At 49.1% G+C, this 25,299-nt stretch overlaps 1 protein-coding gene across 15 annotated transcripts in view; it reads left to right on the top strand.

The window, feature by feature from the left end:
- Positions 1-25,299, top strand: part of DYNC2I1 (dynein 2 intermediate chain 1) — a 56,952-nt gene that overhangs the window by 26,470 nt on the left and 5,183 nt on the right. For 9 of the 15 annotated variants that reach the window (XM_073238101.1, XM_073238102.1, XM_073238106.1 and 6 more), the window contains 15 exons: positions 1,331-1,385; positions 5,830-5,877; positions 6,436-6,513; positions 7,526-7,739; positions 10,311-10,413; positions 12,170-12,299; positions 13,230-13,341; positions 14,089-14,177; positions 15,399-15,528; positions 17,361-17,533; positions 18,370-18,532; positions 19,260-19,373; positions 19,466-19,527; positions 19,937-19,988; positions 22,601-22,661. In XM_073238101.1, coding sequence (XP_073094202.1) covers positions 1,331-1,385; positions 5,830-5,877; positions 6,436-6,513; positions 7,526-7,739; positions 10,311-10,413; positions 12,170-12,299; positions 13,230-13,341; positions 14,089-14,177; positions 15,399-15,528; positions 17,361-17,533; positions 18,370-18,532; positions 19,260-19,373; positions 19,466-19,527; positions 19,937-19,988; positions 22,601-22,661 — 1,584 coding nt within the window. Of the gene's footprint in view, positions 1-116; positions 179-1,330; positions 1,386-5,829; positions 5,878-6,435; positions 6,514-7,525; positions 7,740-10,310; positions 10,414-12,169; positions 12,300-13,229; positions 13,342-14,088; positions 14,178-15,398; positions 15,529-17,360; positions 17,534-18,369; positions 18,533-19,259; positions 19,374-19,465; positions 19,528-19,936; positions 19,989-22,600; positions 22,662-25,299 lie in introns of those variants that run through there. The other 6 variants (XM_073238105.1, XM_073238110.1, XM_073238114.1 and 3 more) reach the window with 5 other exon arrangements.

Below are 25,299 nucleotides of genomic sequence, written 5' to 3'. Positions count from 1 at the left end.
ATCTGCATGTGCTAGGGGTGGCCCCTCACCTATAGGACAGACCCGAGAAGGTGGAGCATCTGCCATGGGCTGTTCGGAGCCATCACTGCCTTCCGCAAAGCCCCTAGGACCAGAGATGCTGCCTGTGTGGAGGTCGTACCACAGTGAGAGCAACCACGTTGGCACCAGCTGCGGGATGGTAGTGCACCTCTCACTGGGGGTTCGGGCTGGCCCTTCAGAGTCTTTTCTTCACTGGTAGAACTGATAGCAACACCTGTTTTGTGTGGGTTTTGTGAAGATTACAGATGAGGGTTTGTGTATAAACTCTCTTTTTGTATAAAAACTCTAGGTTTTAATTTGTTCTTCATGACAACCATATTTGGTAATTCTTTTTCGTAAATTAGGAAAACAGGTTAAATGCCTTGCCCTAAGGCTTGTAAGTTTGGGCAAAGCCAGCATTTCGGCTTGGGGTGCACATTCCTACCTCTTGCCCTGCAGATCTGCAGGATGCTCTGCAAAGTGTCTTTTCAGTTTTGTGTGTCTTTAAAGCACATGCTTTGTATGGTATGAATGTAGTTCTAAAAATTGAGAATCAGTTTTAAATTCTGAGAGCCTTAATTTTAGGTCCCAACTAATATAAAAATCTGATTAAAAAATAGAACATATTTCAAGATAAATATTTCTTTTGGAAAATTAAATTAATTTTTGAGATTGACTATCTAATAAAATTATAAGAGTTTTATTGAAATCTTCTAAGGATATATGCACAAGTTAATATACACAAGTTTTCCAAAACACATTGTTTCTTCCCTCTCCTAAAGAAATTCTCTATTGGATTACTGCTGCAATATAGTAAAAATATTGGGAAGGATTTAGTATTCATAGTTCTAATAAAGCATGCTTTGGAATTTTGCCAACCTACAGTAGTCTTTAAGCATGTCAAATATTGATAAGAGCCTCACCGAGATGTAAATTTTTGTTTTAATTACGCAAATGAATTTATTTGCTTCCCTGATGAGGAAACTCACAGCAGTGAGACCTTCACTAAATGGCTCTGTGACAGGGACAGCTCATGTTGTTATTATTTTTTTTACTAAGGTATCACTGATATACACTCTTATGAAGGTTTCACATGAAAAGTATTGTGGTTACTACTTTCACCAACATTATCAAGTCCCCCCAATACCCCACTGAAGTCACTGTCCATCAGTGCAGTAAGATGCCACAGAGTCCCTACTTGTCTTTTCTGTGCTACACTGTCTTCCCCGTGACAAACCCCCACACCCAAATGTAAAATATAGTATTTTTCAGTGTTGATTTAAAATTAATTTTGATCATATTTGCTTTCTAGGCATGCAGAGAATTTAGTAAGGACTAATGGAAAAGATAAAGACTCAAGAAGGAAGGTAAGACATTTGCATTGACTTACTGTGCAGTGAGATTCACTGTGCATTTCCATTTGTGTTTACCTGGGAAAGCAGAGCCTGGGACAGGCGTTGCTGGCAGATGGTTCATTTAAATGAGTCCAGGAAACACAGAAGGGGCACACTTTTAGACTGAAAGTAAAAGATGGACCAGACAAACCATCAAACAGAACCTGCAACAGAGCTTGTGTCTACACTAGCGTCAGACAAAATCTACTCTTGACTCAAAGCATTACCAGAGGCGGGGATGGGGGGCATCGCACAGTGGTGAATCGTTAGCTTGGCGGGAAGATGTAACAATCATGAGCAATCATGTACCGAGCTAAAGAGCCCTAACATATAAGTAGCGCAAGATATAAGGGACTGACAGAATGAAAGGGAAAAATAGGAAATCAACAGTCATCAAGATGTTAGTGCCCCACTTTCATTAATGGGTGGAATAGTAGCATTTCACGCTGACAAAGTAGACAGCTTAGATGAAGGACATGAATTCCTGGAGCTGCCTTGAGAAGAAATGGGAGCTTGAGGGGGCCTGATGTGGGTAAAGAGACTGCGTGAGTATTAAAGTCCCTCCCACAGAGGCACCGTCTCTGGTGGCCGCACACCAGCTCCAGCACAGTCGCTAGTTTTTGTCCCGCCTGGAGCCTGTCTGTCGGCTGTTACAGGCGCGGCCTGCACCGTGAGACCTGTAGCGCCTGCTGCTATTTCCTCTGAGTGACATGTCTGTGTCTTCCCAGGGCTCAGGATTCTTACCAGGACGGTCGCATAGTGATTATTTAGTCACTGTCAAATGATTCACTGTGGTGTTCATTATATCCATTTTCCTAGTTTTTTGTTTTGTTGTTACAGATAATCAGCAGGCAGATTTTGGCTTCTATTATTTCATTCTTTGGTAATTATCTGAAATTCATGACTCTGAGTTAGTCACCTTTTTCATTTTATATTTTTATGTATCTCTTTATCACATATACATACACACAAACAGGTATTTCCACATAAATCATGTCATATGGCATGTGTTGTTTTGATGTGGATATGTTTTATTTATTTAATTTGGGGGAGTGGTTGAATCACTTACTATCCAGCTGTAGCTACATGTAAGGAAAAAGTTACTTTTATAAACATTTTTTTCCAGATAATCTTTTGTTCTGTCCTCTGTTCCTCAGTGCTGCACTGAGGTACGTATTGGGGGGTTCTGGCTGCCTTTTCTGTCCCCCATGCAGCAGTTTCCCCTTCAGCATGGAGATCCCCAGCTCCAGGGCAGATCTCACTCAGCTTTCTGTGGCTGACTGGCTGAAAATACATAGATTTTTTTTAATGTTTTCCTTATGTCTCCCAATTTTTTTGTAACTTCTAGAGTAACATTGCTCACTAGAATTTTAATGTGAGCCACATTTGTATTTTTAATTTTCTAGCAGTCACACTAAAAATGTAAAAAAGAAACAATTTTAATAACATATATAACCCAATATTTCTGAAATATCCTTTCAACATGTAATCATTAAAAGAAATTATCATTGAGACATTTTACATTATTGTTTTTACTAGAGGAACAAAATATGTGATATATTTTTCCCTGAAAGATCCCAGAAGTGATCTTGAAGATATCAACAGCTCGCTTGGCTTTGATGAGGCCACGTTTTAGAACATCAACACTGAATTTATCTTGGTTTATTTCTTCAGTATTTATGGATACAATAATATTAGTTTTCTGGACACACGGAAGGCTTCATATTTTCTTTGTGGCAATGCACCATGCTGTTTCCATCTTATGCACTGAGTAGCTGTGGGTAGTGATATCTGAGTCCTGCCTTCCTGGTGCCAGTGACCCAGCAGGTCTGGCCGTCAGCTCTTCCCTCCTGGTGCGGGTCATCTCACCCTCTGCTCGCTGGCACTGAAAGGAGGTATAGTTGTCCCCGCCTTATCCATGGTTTCAATTCTCATGTCAGCCGTGGTCTGGAAGCTGACCTGTGGCTGTAGGTTGAAAGGTCTACAGCAGCCTGATGCAGTGGCGTGGCACCCATGTCCTCTCCTCGCCCCGTCTCATCATGTGGGCCTTCACCATCTCGCATCCTCACAGGAAGTGTGATGCAGCACAGGGAGATGTTTTGAGGGACAGGCCATATTCACATCACTTTTATTACAGCATATTTTATAATTGTGCCACTTTATTATTAGTTACTGTTCATCTCTCACTGCCTCATTTATAAATTAAACCTTACAGGCCTAAAATCATTTATACATAGGAAACAATAGTACACATCAGCTTTGGGACTGTCCTTGGTTCAGACACCCACTGGAGTCTGGGACCTTGGCCCCTGTAGTGAGAGAGGACCCTGTACCACTGTTTGCCTACTTCTCTGAGTTAACGCTACTCACCCTAAGTCACACCGTTTATACGTCAGGCTGGGGCCCGAGTCCCTCGCCACTGAGGGCAGCGCCTGTCTGGGGGGAGCAGGCGGGCTCTGGCGGCCCTGGAGGTGCTCCCTCTGCTGGCTGCACCCTGCTGTGCCCTCCAGACCAGCTCCTGGGGGAAGCCGGCTCAGAGGCGTGGACGCAAGGGAGAGCCTTTAACTTTGGCATCCCATCCAGATGAGCGTTTTGACTCGTGCTTCTGTGCTGTCCTCATACTATCCAGCATACTTCTTCTGTATAACAGGACTTAGTATGGAGGGAGGGGAAGATTTTAAATGGCACCCTGTTTACACTTGTTCGGGATTCCTTGGCTGTGAAGGCCGTCCAGGTTGTCAGAAGCCATGGCCCTACTCTGCATGGACAGAGGGGAGCATTTGCAGAGGGCTTTGCAGGGACAAGGGTCAGACCGAGTAACTGGCTGGCCTTCTCAGGCATTGCTCTGCATTTCAATTGAAGAAGGTTATTAGAATGCAAAAAACTAAACAGCTGTGATTCAGGCCATTGTCAGTGTGAAATATTCCAGGTAATGGTAGCTTTCAGAACTACATGCCAAACTGGAGATCTCAAGGAAGTGGGCCTGTTTTCTTATAAGAGGACCACTGGTCATGGCGGTGCTCCTCCCAAAGCCGTGCTGATGCCACCTTCCTGTCATCATCCACGGCCAATTCCTGCTGCTAGGATGTGCCAGCTCGCCACTTCCCCTTCCCCCGGCACAGAGCCTGGCATGCCCCTGGGTGCCTCATTTGTTGCGTGGACGCTGTCTGGGATGGAGGGGCTTGGGCAGCAGTCGGCAGTGAGTCTAAAACTCCCATGTGGTGTTTGAGCTGTTTCTCCTGTCAGTCAGCAGGCACCCTCCTGACTGGTGCAGCATGTGCAGTATGTGGCTCTCACTGTATTGTACGGTGACTTTATATAACTGTGCCAATAGGACCGTTTTACAGGGTAGTTTTAACTATAAAGTATTTGATCAAAATAATTCCTTGGCCCCCAGGTGGTGAGATGTCCCTGGTGGTCCCCTCAGTTCTGTCGTTGTGCAGGACCACGCTGCCACCTGGAAAGTCAGCACTGACTATCCTTGTGAAGAGCAGCCCGCCTTCTGTGTGGCAGACCTCCTTGGTTCTGTGGCACTTTGCCGCACAGCCGATCACAAGGGTCTTGAGATGGAAGATGGTGGGCTTAAGGCCCCGGCCTCTTGCCCAGCCCTGCCCACCTGGAGGTGCCTCTTGCTTTTCACTCTCACACGTCACAACCGAGCCCCCAGCCCTGCCCCCTTGGCTCGCCCCTCTGTCCCTGTGTTGGCCCGCACACTGACATCTGCCTAGTTATGGCCCTAGACACCAGGGACTTGTCTCCTTCTGACCCCGACACCGGGTCGGCCTCACTCCCCTGGGTTTTGCCGTGGCTGCTCCACTGGCCTGGTCGAGTCCATCCTGCCTGTGCTGCCAGAAGGTCCACTCACATGTGTTTGGTTTGCCCCTTGTCCAGGATGAAACCGAACAAACCGGGGTGCATTCAGGCCTTCCACATGGGCAGGGAACTGCTTAGGTTGAAAGTGGGTATGGTGAGGCTTCTTTCTGAAGGATGTCTCTGACCCCAAGTGAAGGAGAGAGGCCGTATGGGGATGGTGGGTAGAGGGGAGAGCAGGCCTGGTGAGAGGCTGCAGTACTAACCACATGTGGGGAGCCGGAGGCTGGAGGACTCCTGACATGTGCTGGTGAGACATGGGGGTGCCACATTGCCTTTAAGTAGGATGTGGAAGCACAGATATAGGTAAGAGGAGGGGCAGCTTTTTGTGCAAAATACAAATTTTCTTAACATATTTGGTTTTTGCTGCCCTCTTTGCCTGGAAACCTGGAATGTAGTTCTCCTTGGTTTTCCTGGTCACCTCTTAATCATCCTGAAGACACAGACCAGGGCAGCCTCAGGGTGGCCTGTGTAGCCACCCCACACCTCCAGAGCACCCCCAAGCCCGCCTTCCCTGCAGGCTCACTGAGCCCCTCCTTTATCCCAGACCACAGGTGGTGACGCTGAGGCTGGGAGTGGATCAGCGATGAGCCAGGTGCACCCTGATGCCCAGGGGCAGGCCCAGATCTGAGCAGCCCTTCTTGCTCTAAGTGACAAGGACGGGAACGTGAGGACTTCACACATGAGCTTTTCTGTCACTGGGGCAGTTCAGACAGCCCTGCGCTGGCATCTGCTTTCGCACACGTCTGTGTGTCTGTTCTTGACAGTGAGGATGTGGGGATTTGTTCACGGGCAAGAAGGGAAGCCAGAGAAGCATGCTGGAAGTTTGAAAATTATTCATAGAAATGATTTATTTGCCATTTATTTGTATTGTATTTATTTACATACAAAAATTTTTTCTTCAGTTATCAGAATTATCGAGATTTTTCAAAAAAGATGTGTTTATTAACTGTTTTCTCTTTTTGATCATATTTATAAGTTAGCAAGGTATTTCTTAAATAATTTGAAGTCAGGTTATGTTAGTTTTATAAATACTTAACATTTTAAAACTAGGAACATTAAATGAATCTCAGAAAACATACTTTCCCAACCCATTTGCAAGATTCAAATTTATTATTGAATTATTTGTTATATGTTTGATTTTTATCTCTAGGAAATTGAAAAGGATGACCCTAACTTAGAAAATGCTGTAGCTGACGGATATACAGCTAGTTTTGAAGATGATTTTGAAGTATGTATAGAAGTTGAAATTTTTCTTGGCCTAAAAATAATTTGTTCTTAAAAATCAGCTTGAGCACAGTAACTTAGTAGCTTTTTCCTCTTTATTGGTACTCTTCATACTCCATGTCTGTTTGATACAGGCCTTTTGCCTCTGAAACATTTGCCATACCTCTGTCAACTCTTACCAATATGATGTAATTAAATAAATTTACAATTTAACCCATTTTCAAGTATACTACATTCAAACATACATATGAATATATACATGTGTATGTGCTTACATGTGTGCATATGCATGTATGCACATGTGTTTGCATGTGTATATGATATATATCATGTGTGTTTATATGTAGAGTATAAGTATGTGAGTACATGTGTATATATGTATGTATATAGAACATGTATAGTGTGTATATCCATGTGTGTTTTTAGAGTATAGTGTGTATATGTATGTATATAGAGAATATATACAGTGTGTGCATGTGTATATGTATGTATATAGAACATATATAGTATATGTTCATGTGTGTAGCATAGGTATAGTATGTATTCACATGTGTATATGTATGAATATAGAGCATATATATGTGTGTGTATGTGTGTATAGAGAATATATATAGAGTGCATGTGTATATATGTATATGTATAGTGTGTGCATGTGTGTATGTATGTTTATAGGGTTTATGTTTTGTGCATGCATGTGCATGCAGAGTATATATATTGTGTGTGTGCATGTAGAATATATACATAGTTTATGTATTTGTATGCACAGACACATTCTCAGCACAAAATTATATATTCTTACTAAGAGCTCTTAGTGTATATAGTTCTACATAGTGTGGTTCCTTTTTGGAGAAAAAATTAGTACACAAATTTATAATTCAGTGCCATTGAAATCAATAAACTATAAAAAGCTTTCTTAGCCACGGTGAGGACTTTGTCTATTTTAAATTATGATTTGTATGAGTGTTCTTTGAAGTCACTTTGCCCTGACATTTCCAAAGTGGTGTTATTTTTTGTAGGACTATGAAGATGACTTTGAGGTTTGTGATGGAGAGGATGACGATAGTGCTAATGAGCCAGAACCAAAAGAAAAAATAGAAGAACTTCCTCCAGCCAGAAAAAAGGAGATACAAGAAATTCAAAAAGCCATTAATGCAGAAAATGAGAGGATTGGAGAGTTGTCATTGAAGCTGTTTCAGAAGCAAGGTCTGATGGCAGGTACAAGGGAATTCGGTATGCAAATCAGTATGGTGTGTGTCCATGTGCGGCACCAAGACCCCACAGACGTGTGTCACGGGCGGGGTCACTCTAGTCAGGTGGCGGATGTGTAAGCATTTCATGCCCCCATGACGATGCCGTGCTCGACACTCAGCAGACACTGATGACGCGTGTGTTAGGGTCACTCGGAGACGAAGCGCAGCCAGCCTCCCTGCGGTGCCTGTGGCCAGGGCGGCTATGAGCACTGTCGCAGCGGTGTGTCCTTGTGTTGTCAGCCGGTGCCGTCTGCCCCACATGCTCTTGTTCTCTGATGCCACTGTCCTTGAGGTTCCCTCCTTGTCCACGAGAGAAAGTGGCTCAGAAGTGCCAGCAGAGGGAGCCTTGTGGTGCGGCCATGGCCAAGGACCAGAAACGCGGCCCCTCTGTCCTGTTCTCAGGAGCACTTCTGAGTGAGCCTTCTCTCCCAGGGATTTTTTTTAATGAGGTTAAAAATATATTTTGCTCAGAAATTACTGGCATCTGGTTATGTTAAAAATTACTTGTAGGAATTAGGAGTAAATATTTTTAAATCAGTTAAAGTGAAACTATGACATTCATAGAAAAAATTGTCACTAACATAATAGCACAGAAGGTCAAGTAGGACAATATTGAAAATACTGGGTAACATACTACTTTAAATTATTAGTAGAATAATTAGTCACTAGTACAGTCAGTGTGATTAGTAGTTTATGTGATGTGATAATCCAAGTGAAGGTCAGGTAGAGGGATTATTGGTGCCTGCAGCAGAGGTCGGAAACAACTCGTAAGTTTCGATGTGTAGAAAAGTGTCCAGACTTGTAGCTAAAAGATTCCCTTTCCTGGTGGTGACGTCCAGTAAGTGCTGCCCCATGCCCCTCAGTTGTGGCTGTGTGCGCAGGGAGGTTTCGGGCAGCATTCCCAGCCCTGCAGTGAAGTTGCTGAGAAGCGTACAGGATTGGATTCCAAGTTCCTAGGTTCCTAGCCAAGCTCTGAATGACCTTTTCTTCTTGTTCATGTCCTGCCATTTGCTGGGCCTTGTGTCCTTGAAGAGCGTGAATTAACAAGATGAGAATCCCACCTCCCGGCACAGTATAAGGTGTTTTTTTAAGAGGGCCAGGGCTGTGTGCTCGCCGCCGAGTGTGAGATCAGAGCCAGCACGGGTGCCGCCTGCCATGGGAGGCAGTGGGGTGCTGCTGCAGGGTGCTGGCGCCAGCACTGGCCGGCCTCTCCGGGCTCTGGTCCCTCATCTGCAGACAGGGGGAGGGTCTTCAGGGCCGTGACCATGGGGCGTCCAGGGTCAGGCACACACTGAGCATGGTGTGTTAGCTGCTAGTGCTGTTCACCGCCATGGCCTAGTGGGTGCTGGAGTGCTCCTTGCCTACACCCTGTGCGGCCCACACCCTGCGCCCTCTGTGGTGGTTGGCCTGTTTGGTTAAAGCTGCCCCCTATCCTCCCTCAGGGCCTAGGAAGCCAGGGGTCAATAGCTCCCCAGGGTGCGAGGTGCCATGGTATTTAGGGGTCTGTACACCTCCAGAAGGTGAGCCTGAGTGCTGACAGCTGGTGCATGTGGGTCCTGCTCCACGGACACCTCTGTTTTAGTCCTAATCCTGTGACTTCGCACATGGGCCAGTTTCCTCACTTCTAAAGCAGGAACAGTGGTCAGCAGTTCTCTTAGTGTTCACATGGTGCCGCACACTTGGCAGGACTCACTGTGAGCACAGCCTGCCTTGGCCCTCATCTCGGTCCTGTGTAGATGTCCTGACAGGTGAGAATGTGCAGGCACAGGTGAGCCTCTTGCTCACAGCCACAGAGCAAGTAACAGGGACAGCTGGGCTTGAGCTCAGTCTTCCAGCCCAGGTCAGGCTGCGCCTCTGGCTGCTTGCCCTGTGGATTGGATCGAACTGCTCATGCTCCTCTGAAGAGCCCAAACATGTATCTGAAGAATGAGAAGGCAGATTAAGATGCAATTGGAATAAACACACAAACAAAGATGGGGTAAATCCATACGGGGAGCAATGGACATCTGCAGAGGGAAGAGGAGCCCAGGGGGTCCTGGCCACAAAGGGTGCTGGGTGGGGCTGTTCACGTAGCAGGAGCCTAGTGAGCCAGTCCCGTGGCTTCTCCCCCACCCATCCCACCCCCTGCCCACTACAAAGTCTTTGGATGAACCCACGCCTGCTCTCCTGTTTTCTCTCTGACGGAAATGACAGATTCAGTACGAACTCACATCTGCTTCTGTTTCTCAGCTGTTTTGCATATTCATGTCCCGATTCCCTTACTAGAAGGTACCTTTTTTGTAGGGGCTGGATGGGGAGACTGGGGTGGAAATTCTTAAATATTTCTAAAACTCTTAATCACGTGATTGACTCACACAGTAAATTTTGTTTTGTTGCCTCAGAGTTTTGGATGAAATTGGCGAAGCAGGCCTGTTATGTGCTGGTGGCTGTCTAGCTGTGTGCAAAGGCCTTACTGAGTTTATCATCCATGCTTCTAATTGTTTTACTCTTGATTTGTTTTGATTGTTGAAAGAAATGTTTCAGTTGCCCAAAAAGTCTTTTATCTGTACAGATGCAAGCAGTTCCCCTTCCAGAGCCCCTGTTTGTGGAATTTTTGTGGATTTTGCAACAGCCTCACACCGTCAAAAGAGTCGGACTCAGGCCCTGAAGCAAAAGTAGGTATATTGGGAGATTTGTGTAAAGCATAGTGGTGTTTTAGTGTGCTTTTCTTCAATGTAGTTTAAAAACCAGGGCTTTTCCCTCATTTGTGTCTGGCCGCTGAGCTGCCCAGATGCCTTACCTTGCTCTGGGCTGGGAGGCTGGGTGGGGGCTGTGCTCCAACCAACGTGCCCCTGGGAGGCGCCACGCACTCACCACACCCAGAGCTGGTGGCCAGACCCGTGCAGGCATCCCCATGTGTCACTCCGCTAGGCTCAGCTCCTGCCACCCTGAGGTCACCCACAGCCAAGCGCTGCTGCATAATTCTCAGACCAGGGGCTGGGGAGGGTGCGTGGCGGCGAGCATCCCCGGGACCGTGCGCCGCATGCTTGCCCTGCCTGTGCCGGGCGCCCTGCCTCCCATGGGCTGCCGGCCTGTGGTCCTTCCCCCTTGGTGTCTAGGTGAGGGAAGTGGGCTCAGGCCAGCCTCTGGGGAACGGTGGAGCTCATTTCTGAACCCAGGGCCACCAGGCATCCGAGCTGATAATTAATTACTCTAAATTTGGAAATGGAAAATTTTAGAAATTTGTAAGTTAGAGGACATGGTCTTAAGTCAAGGGTCCACCATATACATATTTAATCCAAGTACTATTTAGGAGTAAATATGAAAATTAAACATTCATTTTTGGAGGGGATTTAAAAATCCGTCATACCATCTAGCTCACTACTTGGCATTAGTAAGTACTCAGCAAGTTTTGCCAAATGAACAAATCAATCATTAATAATAAGAATATGAGGTTTTACAGTGTTTTTATTATATTTTGGGCCTTCTCTTCCTGCCTATATGGCTACATATTTTTTAACCTTATTCAAGTCTTAGAAACTTAGAAACTTAGAAACTTAGAAACAATCAGAATTTACACTGTGAGCTCCTCAGGCAGATGTAAATACGATGAAATGATATTTTAAAAATCAAGAATAAGATAATCACCAAATTCCATGTAGAGCTTGTCAGGGGGTTCCAGGAAGTAAGGGGGCCCTTCATGGGCCTGGGCCATCTGGGGTTCCCTGGTTCTGGGCCTTGGCACCTCGGACAGTCCCTGTGTGAGGACCTGTGACGTGGAGCTTCTGCATGAGTCACTTCAAGTCAGAAATCACACTGACAATGGAAGACTGGAGGCAGGGGGCGGGGAGGACGGTGATGGGGGGCAGAGAGTAAGGCCACAGCGGGGAAGGCCGTGGTGAAGACCCTGAGGGGCGGGGAAGGAAGGAGTGGGCAAGCCAAGTAACGGGGCTCCCCAGGGACTGGGGGCCATTTCTCCCCTCGTTCAGCCCATGTTGATTGATCATTGACTGTGTGGAAGTCACAGTAAGTGAGAGAAATAAAGCTCCCTGCCCTACAGAGCTGTGTGGGGCCGGGGGAGGGTCACGGGGAAAGCCAGACTGACCCCGGGGTGCCAGTGTCGGGGCGCCCATGGAGGCCATAACACGGTATGCAGGGAATTGCTTTCCCTGAGAATGGCACACACACGGCAACTCTGGTCTGTGTTAACCTCAGGGGCACTGAATTAGGATAATTAATTTTTTGGCTCATGTTTACTCACATCATTGGTCCATGTATGGCCATCTTATCTTCATTTGATACCTCAGGCTCACCTGACGAAGGTGGGCCTTGGCAGTCACCGACGTCTAGTCACAATGCACCACCCTCTCCCCAGATGTCCCTTTGTATATCTTCAGTTTAACTGCTTCTTGTTTTCGATTTGCTTTGAAGGACGCGCAGTCTGAAACTGCTTCGGCTCATTGACTTAGACTTTTCTGTCACTTTCTCTCTCTTGGACTTGCTGCCAGTAAACGAATATGACATGTACATCAGAAACTTTGGGAAAAAGAATACCGAGCAGGTCAGTATGAGGTGTGCTGAGTAAGTGACAGAAATGCAAATGAAGCACAATAAGGTGAACTTGTGCAGCCCGTCACCCTGTGCGGGACTCCTGGGGCTTGGGAGTGGTGTGGAGGGTGTCGCTTTGGGAAAGGGTCCCCTTCCTCACCGGTGCTCCTGAGCACAGAGGGGCGGCCCGGTGTCTGCAGGCACCCGCCTGTCTGTTCCTTGGTGTCCATGGCCCGTTTTCTGGGTGAGTTGTTCCCTAGTGACCGTCACTGAATTCTCCTAGTCCAGAGTTGCTCCGATCCGTCCCCCAGAATTTTGTGCTTCTCTGTGGTGCTTCCAGTCACTGATTGTGCGGTGGTCCACCTTCCAGTCAGGCTGTGAAGGTTTGCAGTCAGGGGTCCTCCCTCACCTCCCCCTCATGCTCCCGATGGTGCCACCGACCAGCTTGCTCTCCGGGCACACTCGGTGGGAAGGTCACAGGATGAAAAAGCTGATAGACAAACCCTTGTTCTGCAGTCGGCTCACTCTGACCTTGAGTAGATGGTGTAACTTCTTTGCTTGTTTCCTCATTTCAAAGCTATTAGTAACAAAACTCTTTACTGAAGCATCTTCCTTTTTGAAATAAAGTTGCAATTGGTTTTGCAAAGCCAGAATGTTCAAGAGAATAGGATGAAGTTGGACAGGGTGGCGGGATTTTCAAACCAAAGCTAAATTGCTTGGTGTGCCACTTTGAAAACACCTTGAAAAAGAGAACTGTTCGCATCCATATCTACGGCACAGGCCGTGTTCCTGTGACTGTCACTCATGCCACAGCACGTCCACTCGGCAGAGGCCTGTGGCTGCTGCTGCCAACTTTAAAGTCAAGATCATTTTCTTTTCTATGATTAGAGATGGCTTTGGCGGTGCGACCCGCTGCTCAGTCCAGCGTACCTTTGTTTTCAAGGCGTATGTTCAGTGTAATGAAGATAACGTTGAGAGAGACATTCAGACCGAAGAGGTCGAAGCCCAGGAGGTGTGGACCCAGCACCCGGGAGAAGGCGCTGCTGTGTCTGGGGGTAAACAGCTCTGTGCTCTGGGCCGATGGGAGTGGAGTGTCTGGTGGTTTCTGGGGTCACCTTTCTTGTTCTTCCTTAGATCTTTCACTGGGGGTGGTTGTCAGCACGTGACATGGGGGAGCAAACCAGCTTCTGCGAGCTGCTGACTTGGGTGCTGCACCAGAGGCTCTGCTGGGCCCTAAGCAGGGTTCACGGCGCTTTTACCCCCGACGTGAGGGGCGCCCCGATGCCCGGCGGGCTAGCACAGACGGGCTGTGCTGCTCTGCTCCCACCCTGGGGGCAGGCTGTTCTGCTCAGTGGAGTTTTCATATTTAAGGACCAGATGTGTTTCATACCTAAGTGTCCAGATGTGTTCATGCTACAGGCACGAGGCCCACAGCACATGTGTTCAACACCGGGTCCCTGGAGCTGCATGAGTGCTGGTGGGTGGTCTGCTCTGGGGGTATCTGTGGGCAGGGGTCCTCTCACTCCCCTTTCTCATGGAGGCTCACCCTGTGAGAATAGCATACCTCATGCTTGCATAGCAATTGAATTGGCACCTCTAACTATTGTCCTCAGTGTTTCAGGGAAATTCCATGTAAAGGCTTTCTATAAAACAAGATTCAATTGTTTTTGAAAAAATCACTAGCAGATCTTGGGAATAAGTGAAAACTTCTCTGACTTTTCCTTCCAGGGCCCGTTTGTAACGCCTCTTTGGACTCAAAGGCTTGTGAGGCGGACTCCTTTAGGGTCACGTTGATTTTCTAGGGGCTGAGGATGGCGCCGTCTCTGACACTGTGGCTGCACCCAAGATTGACACACCAAGGCTGTCCAGCTTCCTCCGGGCCGCCAGCCAGGTACACCACGTGCTCTGCGTCTCCGCAGTCATGAAGCCCTGTGTGCCAGTGACCCACTGATGCATGTCACAGCGGCTGCCTGTGGGCTTGGGTCTGTGGCTTCATGCCAGCTGCACATGTGTCAAAGTAAATGAAGACTGAAAAGCAGGTGTATTAAGTTGGCAAGGCATGTACACCTCTAGGGTATTTGACACCCATGTCTTTTAAACTAATAGAAATTTTGAAAATGCGTAAAGGGAACAGCAGGGTGCACCCATGTGCTTCAGCAGCTGCTGACTCACAGCCGACCTGTCTCTTCCGAGCTCCCACCCCCCCACCCCCTCAGTTACTCAGAACAAGTTGTGGTCACCACACCATCCTCTCCGTGGCTACCTCAGCCATGCTAGTGTTTCTTAACATCACCAGGTTTCCTCAGCTGACTGTGTGTTTTTCATGTCGGCTCAGAATTTAAATAAAAAAGCTGCAGTATATACAGTGAATGTGGAATGAGCCCGTTTCTGTCTATTCTGGACACCCGGTGCTTACACCCTCTCTGTGCCATGTTAGAGAGTCTGTGCTTCATGAAATGTGATCATGCCCTCATGTAATTTGGAATCCAGTCAGCTTCTCTTTCAGCATAAGTTCAGGGGCACGAAGAGGAGAGCCTTTGGGTCAGGGTTGGGAGGAGGAGAGCTGTGCAGTGGGAGTGGGGTGTGGACACAGAGCCAGGTTGGGGCTGACCTGGACCTCATGGCTCTCCACAAGCTTCTGCGGCCCAACCTCCACGCCCATTGCATCAGGACCCAGATGACAGCACTCCTGCCAAGTCTGCCCTACCCATCAGCGTACTGCACACACCTGTTAGAGCACTTACAGAGACCCTGCTCATCCTGGGTCCCCACAGCAGCCCCATGAGGAGGATGGTACGGGGTGTGTACAGCATTGTCTACACCCTTACTCATCAGGATTGCTGGGCGGCAGCCATTTTGCTCTTCCTCTGTTTGCTAAGAAAACGCCTTCTGATGTACATGCTGGCTGTTCCGTGGAGTTCCCACTGGTGGAGGTTTACCTGTGTCTGCCCTTGTGCAAGAACAATAAGAGTGCATTCTGTTATATTTATGATGTCTTGGAGTTAAGCAGTTACTTTCAGACATGGGGAAGGTGAATAGGTAATTTGTGTGTGTTTTTTCTTGTAAAAGTATGCTTGAGTGTGTTTATTAAGGACATGATTGTCTTTGAAAGGTGATTGCAGTTCTGCTGGGAGAAGACCATGTGGTGGCCGAGCCCCGCTGGAGCCCCGGAGCACAGGGCAGTGTGCTGCCTTTCAGCGACAGCGCCTTGCCGCTGGACACCAGCCTGCCGTTCCTCCAGAGTAAGGAGCTGGCCCAGTGTGTCTTGAATCCACCACTAGACATTCACGTGGGAAGCATGATCTTTAGTATGACATCACATGTTAATGAGGCGGGTTTATTTAATGAGAATTGGAGATCCTACCTCTGTGGGGCTCTGGAGTGCAGGGTGAGGTTTTCTTAGTGTGTCTGTTAGAATCATGAACTCTCAAGAGATAATGAGCAGAGGGACACAGGAACTTAGGCGAATGGACCCTGAGGTTTTGTGTGTTCTAAATCCTTTTTTCAGGCCTGTTCAGTTTCTTTATTTCTTGGAATAGGGAAATGTGAGTGTGGCTCTGAGAGTGGTGTTCCTAGCTTAGCCACAGTGTGGCAGGCTCGGCAATGCCCTGCAGCTCCTCCCTCAGACTTCACCCTGGTCCCAGAACAGGACCGCTAACCCCGGGAAGCCCACCACACCAAACAGAGGTGTAGCTGCAGGTCACCATTTGTTAGTTTAAACAAACTGCATTTGCATGACCAATTTAAATTTCTTAAGCTGGTCACCAATTTGCCTTTTAAAGAAGTAGCTGGTGAGGCAGCGGGTGCAGCTGGGGTCCCGTCTGTTGGGGGGAGGCACATGGGGACCTGCCCTCAGCCAGTTGCTCCTGGGCCTGCGGGAGCCAGGGCACCAGTGCGACCTAGGGTTCGCTCTGTCCTGCCTGCTGCTCAGAGGTCGTTAGATTCATGTATGTTCCTCTGCATTTGACAGTGACAAAAATGGTATCACTAACTTAAAAAAAACTCATGTTCTTTGTATTTTTGTTTTTAAAAGATAAGAGTTATCCTACTAGAAAAATAGTCATTGTATCTGTAGCATTCAAAACATGGACGGTCACACTCCTACCGCCCTCCTCACGCCAAGACACAGGGAGTAATAGAGTGCTTTTGTGGGAGCTGGTGTGTGCCCACGGCTGTGTGGGCTGCAGGGAGCCAGGGATGCCCGCATGTGTGCTCTCACGGGGCTCGGCCCTTGTGCAGTGGGTCTGAGTTCTGGAGGTGAAAAGTGGAGGTTTTCTTACTTGTTTTTATGTTCTACTGAAATGAATTTGAGGTAATAGAAGGAAAATGGGGTTGGGATGACAGGTGTCTGAGAGTGAGCAGCTCATCTCCCCTGTGGCCTGGGCTTGCCACACACACCCAGCTCCGTCTCAGGAGGACCACACGCCAGCCTTCATGGGCCTCCTCTGTTCCATCACCCTTCCAGGATGCACACAGCTGGCACACCCCTGAGGTGGCCTGCTCGTGCTCCTTCATTCATTTGTCTGATGACGACTCAGTGAGTGTCCACGGCATCCCAGGCACTGCCGGGATTCGGCTGTGGGCAGACAGACAGACAAATCCTGCCCTCCTGGTGGGTCAAATCTGCTAAAAACTGCTGAACAAGTGAAATGTCAGAGGGGAGCGTTCTAAAGAGAAAAACAAAATGGGCAGTAGTTGTTGCCCCTGATGGAGAAGGCCTCGCTGCAGGAAGACCACTGGGACCGGAGGGGTCCTGGCCGGGTGCGTAGGGGCAACTCCAGAGCACATTCGGGCAGCCTGGTCTGGTGGAGTGGCTAGTAGGTGAGGGAGAAGGCGTGTCATCCAGATTTGGAGGGTTGCTTTTCTGCAAAACCATGCGGCTGACTCGGACAGTGTTCAGGCAGAGCTGTGGCCATTTTCAAAACCCACACCTCTTGTGTGTGCAGCTGTGAAAAGACCATGTTTGCTGCTTCAGTAAGCTGAGATTTTCTTGAATGTTCTCAAGTGTGTTCATTTAACATGGATTCTGGCAGATCATTACAATATAGAAATATCATTCTTCCTTTATTCCTAGATCAAGAAGTGTCTCTTCTGCATGCCTCTCAGGTGCAGAGACAGACAGTGGTGTCTGTCCATGGTCGGCCTGGGAAGGCCTTCAACCCTGCGCTGGACGGCAGATACGTGCTCTGCGTGTGGGATATCTGGCAGCCTTCAGGGCCTCAGAAGGTCCTGATATGTGAGTCAAAGGTATGTCTCCAGGAGTTACAACCTTAGCAAGAGGAACGGTGTGCAGCACGAGGGCCAGTGCGGGGGCAGGCACCACGTGCCAAGAAGGGACAGTGACACAGGAGAACAGGAACTTAGCAGGCGCACTCTCAGCTACCAGCAGGTGTGACGAGACATGTGCGTGTGTCTGTTTCATCTCTACAAATTCTTAGCTCAAAGGACCCATTCAGACTGAGGAAATCCAGGGTCATTGCAGCCTCGTGGGTCCGTTGGGAACCAGTGCCGTGTGACTTCAGGTCACACTGGGCGTGGCTGTGGGAATATGCCTTTGGCTCACACCGTGTGGGTCACGGACATTTCAGAGGCTTCTTAGTATGCTTGGGGTTTCCAGTCTTCGGTCCTGTGCGCTGCAGGCCCTGGTTAATGGGGCCAGTGGGGCTGGCGGGACAGCTGTCCCGTCCACGTGCTTTCTTCGGGGTTGGGAAAATGCACGCTTTGATTCTCCAGTTCATGTGCTCCTTGACATCAGAATCATTAATTCTCCACAGCTGTTGTATCATAACTTTCAGGTGTCAGTTTTTGGGGTTTGAAAATAGTAACTTTTTGCAATAGCAGATGTAAATGAAATGACAAAGAAATGCTTTTCTCTCCTGGTCTCAGCTAATTGGGGTAATGGAGGGTGTGGCACACCAGCACCAGGCTGTTTGCAAAGCTCCTGAGCTGTGGCTGCCGGTCCTCAGTATGCCTCCTGCTTGCTGAGTCCCACAGCCCCTGGTGGGAGGGTCACAGGGGCCCATGGGACATGGGGAGGCCAGAGCCCCGTGTTCCCGTCTCGAGCTTGCTATGTGTCTTCCTAGGTCACATGTTGTTGCTTTAGCCCTTTTAAGGCCTTTTTGCTGTTTGCTGGAACAGCCCATGGCTCAGTGGTCGTGTGGGACCTACGGGAAGACTCCCGGATACATTGTTATGTGAAGCTGAGCGACTGCTTCTGGACATTCAGGATGCCGACATTTTCCACCGGTCAGTGTCCTCTAGGAAAGCTGCGACAGGTTTGAGGAGCATCTGAAATTTCTTTACATTTTTGATTCAGATTACCCCAGGGGATGGGGTCTGACCTTGGAGGAAAAAAGAGACATTTGATAAATAGAAAAAACAAAAGATCCATCTGGGTCGTGCATGGCAGTGGCCACCTGTGGCTACATGTTCCTAAATCAGTGCAAAGCTTCTACATCCTCGATGAATGACTCGGCCTATGTCAGCTGAAGGCCGGCTGCCATATCTCTCTGCTCTGCACTGTCCGGCTGATGCCGGTCCCGGCCTGTACCCCAGCTGCTCGCACCCCCCGCCTGGTCACTCTGACGTGGGGGCAGGGCCTGTGCTCAGTCCCGGTGCCCTCACTGTCTGCCTCTGTGTTCCCACTAGGCCCCCACCCCACCCACACTTGGTTCTGTGTCTCCCATTTTCACCCACACTGACAGTTTTCTGTATATATAGTTTTACCTTTTCTAGTTGTGCAATAAACAGAATCACACAGAATGCAGACCTTTGAGCCTGGCTTCTCCCACAGCATGTGTTTGCCACCTGGCATGCTGTGCACGTCAGTGTCCCCCCTCCCGGCTGGGCAGTACCCACCGTGTGTGCTGCACTTGTCCACCCTCCGGTCCAGTCCCGGTGGCTGGCGCCCATGAATGGCACCTGCAGGAGGGCCTGCGTCCTCACTGGCAGTGCCGTGTGCTCTGACCCCTAGGTGGGACCCTCGCTCCGGCCAGCCACTGCAGTGCTCTTCAGGCCGTGGAGCCCATCTCCACAGCCGCCCGTAAGAAGCAGAGTTTTGCGCTCTCACCCATTTCTACTCAGGAGGGTACGTGGCCGTCCTGCTCCGCGAACTCCCCATCAGCAGCTAGGACGTGCCATCATCATTCACGAGCCACTTCTTGTCTCTGTTTCTGTTAGAAATGTCGGGGTTGTCGTTCCATATCGCCTCCTTGGATGAAAGCGGGGTTCTCAATATGTGGGTGAGTATGGCCTGCCCGTGCACCTTATGCACAGGCTCCCCACCTGCTGGCCTGAGTTGTGTGAGGTGCGGTGAGTGCCTGCGGTCTGCAGGGAGACCACGGCACGGCTGGATTGCCAGGAAACCTCCCAGGGCTCCCGGAGGTTCGTCAGGCTGCACGACAGGGCTGGAGCCGGCTGCACGGTGTGCTGAGGCGCTGGCCCGGACCAGCCACCCAGAGAAGGGAAACGGGCGTGGTCGGGAGGAAGAGTCACGGCCTCTGAGCTGCTAGTGCCGAAGTGAACGTCCTTCCTATGGGGCAGTTACAGCTGGCACCTGACGCAGCGAGCCGTCTGCATGAGCCCGGGCTGTGCTCAGATCGTCTGGTATTTGCAGTATATTAATACTCATTTCCAATATTCTGTTCTCAGGTGGTGCTTGAATTATCGAAGCCAGATATTGCAGGTTCAATAAGTGATTTAGGTAACTATTAAGTTAAAATATTGATTTTAGTCACAGTTTTCTAAAATGAATAAAGATGAAAGATACAAATAACCACTTTAAGAAGTGATTAGCTGTGTGAGACATGAAGTCAGGTGTGACCTTACCCACATAGAGCAGGAGCTCAGAGTGAGTGAGTGATGTGCCGCTGGCGGGATGATCCAGTCAGGGGCAGGGAGGGCTCTTCACGCTGTGATTTCTGCTCTGTGGGGTGCATGTAAGCATAGTGCTAGCCCCTTGCCTTTCCCACGGGCTCTCCAGGGCACAGAACCCCATCCTTGTGTGTGTGCACACTCTCGGTTCTGGGTTCCTGGGGGAGATGCATCTGCTCCCTGCCCTTTGCTTTTGGCATGGTGCCACCTTTGTGGTGACTCTGGAAGGGGTCTGAGACTGGCGCGGGCAGCCCCGTATCGGGGCAGATGTGACGCGGTCCTCTGCATGGGCCTGCTGCTCTCATGCCTCACGGACCTCCTCGGTCTGTGCTGTTGTGTGGTCTAGGGCCCCTGACTTCCTGACACCTCACCAGCCCTGACCACTCACTGAAATTTCTTTACATTTTTGATTCAGATTACCCCAGGGGATGGGGTCTGACCTTGGAGGAAAAAAGAGACATTTGATAAATAGAAAAAACGAAAGATCCATCTGGGTCGTGCATGGCAGTGGCCACCTGTGGCCATGAAAGCCCCCTTCCTCCTGAATTGTTGGCTGTGCCCTGGGAAGATCCGGCAAAAAAAATTTTTTTTTGTTCCTGACTTCTCGAAAACAGAGAAGCATCTTTATTCAGTGGGGCCAGTGCTTCACCTTCCACTGAGGTGTTAGTGGCATTGCTGGGACCTGACTTGGGCTCCGATAAAGCCAAGGCTGAATCATCTCACTGGTCTCACTGGTAAATTTATTGAGGTTGAGTAACTATTTTTCTCAGTGTCTCCTTCCTAGAGCATCCTCTGCTTATGATGAGACCTTCATGCTGCGTGTATCTGTGGGAGGTGGTAGCGCAGGGGCCCCGGGTGCTCTGCCCTTCCTTGGCATGGACTGCGGGCCATACTCCCAGGCAGGCTTGGAGCTGAGCCACCTCCCCAAACCTGTGCCCGGCTCCCACGGGTGTCACAGCCTGGAGGAGGGCGCAGCCTGAGCTGGCTGTGCTGCCCACTTGTGCCATGACCCAGCCCCTTTTCAGAACTGTGGTCAGTAATAAGGCAGTAGAGTGTCTGCTGCAGGTCACAGGCTGCCTGTGCAGATGAAATTATTTTGCATAAAAATGCTTTGTAGTGTATGTGGGAAGTCACGTGAAGGATGCTGTAGAGCGGTGTGTGTCTCACTGTTAAATGTTGCTCTATGAAAATTCCCAAACACTGACCATGTCTCCACTTTGCTTTTGGGAAAAAGGAGAATGACATTCATACCAGCAAGCAGTGTGGAAAAGCTCTGGTCATCAAATGCCTGCAGGAGAGGCTGGGTGGTTCCAAGCTGTGTCTCATGAATGTCGGATCAGCATCCGGCTGGAGGACTCGCATGGTCAGAGCCAGCCGGCCGCTGTCTGTTCTCTGAACTGTTGGTCCCTGCCTGGGCACCAGGGGACCACAGTGAGTGGGTGCTGGCACTGTGCTGTGAGACGGTGATCTCGTGGGGAGGGTGCTGTGCCAACCATAGCCATTGCTGATGCCATTGCTGGATCAGAAGTGCTTGTCGGGCCGAGGGCCAGGGCAAGGAGGCCATCCAGGGTGGGAGGGGTAGCCTTTGGGGGAGACTTTGAGCCCTGGGGTCGCTCCAGTGAGCTGGGAAGTGGGGGTGTTGCCAAATCAGAACAGCAACATTGCACTTTTGCATCAGTTATAACTGACATGTAGCAAGATTCAGAACTGAGTCTGTGATATATGATCATAGCACCCTTTCCAACTGGAAGTTGCATTTATTTACATACTTTTAATCCAACTATTCCAAGGTTCTAGGTAGTACCTTTCCCGGATTTGGGTTTCAATATATATAAATTCCCAGTGCCCCCCTTGCAGGTGTTCCAACCCAAGAGGACAATGTTGGGACTAGACAAAGGTGGCAAGGCCAGGGGATGGCTGAGATGTGGCATGGCACTTTGGGATGTTCCAGGAAGGAATTGCAGCTCTGTGGCTGTGAGAAGGCGGGAAGTGGTGGGCTGAGGAGCCAGAGCCTCTGCGTGCGTCTGCAGGAGAGCAGGCAGGCATCGGGGCCACTGTGCTGCTGATGGGCACAGGACCACCAGCGGGCATTGATGGCAGAGTGTCTGCTGGGCAGTTAGCATTTTGTCAAGTGCTGACGTTTTTGCTCAGTGTACTGCCCTTCTTTTATAAATCTAACACTGTGGTGGCTTCTTGAGCCAGATTGCACCAGTCCTTGTCCTATAAGGCTCTGAACTGAAAATTCTTTATTCCTATCCTACAGCAAATTCCTATCCTCCCCTGCTTGGGGGAGGGAATGATCTTTATTCATCTACATTTTGATATTATTTTCTAACACATACAATTAAGCAGTGAAAAGTGATTCCAGGCAGCTGTAATTGGATTTGGGTTCAACTTGTGTTGGGGGAGGGAGGCATTTATTTCTGGTTTCTCTACTTTCAGGTTTACTGCCAGGGGGGAGGATAAAATTGGCACACAGTGCTGTGATCCAGCTGAGTGGCAGGTGAGACTGTGCTTGAGCAGAAAGCCCCCACCCCACAGGGTCTGTTCTCATGGAGGGAGATGACGTTAGGCCGTTGCATGCACAGCAGACGCGTGGTTGGAACTGCAGGAGGCGCTCCAGCTTCTTCACCTGTGCTTTTTGCTGACTTATCTGCTTATTAGTTAAGTATTAATGGGTCCAATGCCACGTCGTATAGAGCTACTTTTTTTTCTTTGATTAAAGTATTTTCTGTCTTATAAATTGGTACTATTTGATTATTTTTCATCCAGTTTTAATTCAACCTTGAAGTTGAGCTTAGATGAGTTTCAGGAACCAGAAATGTTGATATGAAAGTATTATTCAGAAATTTAGATTTCTACTTTTATTCATGACTTTCTATTTTATAAAAATTCTTATTAAATGTACAAATATAATTTATATGTTCCTTGGTAATTTATTTCCTGAAGATATCTGTTTTTGACAGTTACTGCAGTGAGGGGCTATCAGCATGTGATTTATCCCTGGAGTAACATTGGTTAATAGCCTGATTCCTCATCATCAGACAAAACTATGGGTTGTGTCAGTGAACTTGTATGTGCTTTGAAATTGTGAATCACCTTCAGTGGATTTAAGTATAATTATGATGGGGAATCAGTCATGTTTTAAAATTCACACAGTAAGTACACTGCAGAGCCGGGCACAGGTGGTCTCTGGGCCAGTGGCAGATGCCTGACTCCCTCATTGGGTTTCATAAGAACTCTGTTCTTATCTCTGCTGTGGCCCTTACCACTTCATGAGATGCATTGCATTTAATTTTTAACCAAAAATGTCCTGTATTGTACTTGCCCTCTTGGAAGGAAGGTTTCTAATATAGCTAAAGTCAGGTTTTTCCCCCAAGCCCCCAGCACCGCCTTCCCTAGACCCACATGTGGTCATCTGGCCTTGCTGTGAGTGCTCTGTGTGCCGGTCTTTGTGGCGCCAGGGCCTGGCATTCTTTCCCTTTGGGCTCTGGTGAGGATGCAGACATGTGAAGACACCAGTTACTGCGGATGGGCTCCCTGGCATCAGAGGAATGAAGTTTGTTGGAAGTTCTGTACGAATTAAGTTTGTAAGGTGATTCCTTGGGATCAATGCTCGGAAAGGGGGGAGTGGCCAGACCTGGATGAGGTGGGCTGTGAAGCCGGCCCCACAGCCACTGCCAAGCCCTGGGGACACTGAGCCGGGCAGCTTTTCAGAGTGGGCCTTGCCAGCCTTTCTGCCCTCTGTCCAGTCGGTCACTGGACATGGGTGTCCCTGGAGGTCTCGTGACCTTGAGTGAAGCACCCTAGAAGCTAGAACAAGCAGCCGTCCCCCTGGTGCACCTCATCTACTATGGTGGTGGCACGGGTCTGAAGTTCTCTGTCAGGGCATGCTTGTGGTGTGTGGGGTTCAGAGGAGGGGCTGGCTAGGGTGGAACGGTGACTTCTGGGAGAAGTGGCAGCTGAGATGGGCCAAATGGTGTGTGCCCCACCAGAGGGGGCAGGGGATGGAGATGCGAGGCCCACATAGGAACTGGTGGGTCTGCCTTTGAGAGAGAGGCTGTGCAGGTCCGTGGCCAGACCCTGGGGTGTTAGCAGTGCTGAGGCGTTTAGATGATTCTCTGGAGGTGGTAGGGAGCCAGTGCAGGATTTTAAGGCAGCATGTCTTACTTAGAACTGTCAAGTTGGCAACAGTGTGGGGTTGCATGGGAAGGAGACCAGCTGGGCAGCTGTTGTGGGGTTCCTAAGGAAGATGAGTGCAGTCCTGGCCCTGGTGTCTGGCTCAGCTACTGGGTGCTGTGCATGAGATGAACAAAATGGGGCCTGGGGGCAGAGTGCGTGCTGTGCATGGCCATGACCAGGAGGCAGTGGCTCTGTAGCAGGGATCTCCTGGGAGGCACGGACCTGGGAGTCCTCAGCTGGTAGGTGACATTCGCGTCCTAAATGTGGGATGAGAACTGTATGCAGAGAGTGGCCAGGGTGCTGACTTCTGAGGAGGGCAGAGTGGAAGGAGCTGCTGTGGGCCTTCTGTCCAGACACATCCCTGTGCAATGTGAAAGCCTTCAGTACACTAAGTATGGCTTTTCAAAGGAACAGAGGAACCTGCCAGAACAAGGATGGAACTTGGTTTAGTGTGTGAGCTTTCGGGTGCTGTGGGACTGGGCTGTCAGGTGGCTGTGTTGAGCTCAAGCCCTGCAGCCCCACTGCTGCGTCAGGCTTGCCTGGGACAGGGAGCAAGGATGAGACTCTGCCCCGGACTCCGGATTCACTGCCTTTCAGGGAGAGAGACTCAGAAAGCCCACCCGCAGCCCAGCAGAGCCAGGAGCATGGGAGACCTGAAATCTGAGCTCTGGTGTGGGTGTGATCCATGAGCTGGTCCCCGGCCTGTGACCCCGGCTGGCTCACCTCAAAGCACAGGGTGCCCACAGGAAGCAGCTCAGAAGGAAGACCAAGAAATGCCCAGCATGGGGAGACATCACTGTGAATGAGTAGGATTAGCACCCCAAGACCTTGAGATAATTGTGCAACCCAAAGAACATTTCTAGAAATGGAGGCATTGTCTCAAACTTAAAAGATAGTGGGTGATTAAGTAGCAGTTTAGACATAGCTGAAGAATTAGTGAATGGGAAGATAGAGCTTGA

This window comes from Manis javanica, chromosome 6 (assembly GCF_040802235.1).
Source record: "Manis javanica isolate MJ-LG chromosome 6, MJ_LKY, whole genome shotgun sequence".
Taxonomy (NCBI): Eukaryota; Metazoa; Chordata; class Mammalia; order Pholidota; family Manidae; genus Manis; species Manis javanica.
This window is presented reverse-complemented; position numbering and strand designations above follow the sequence as displayed.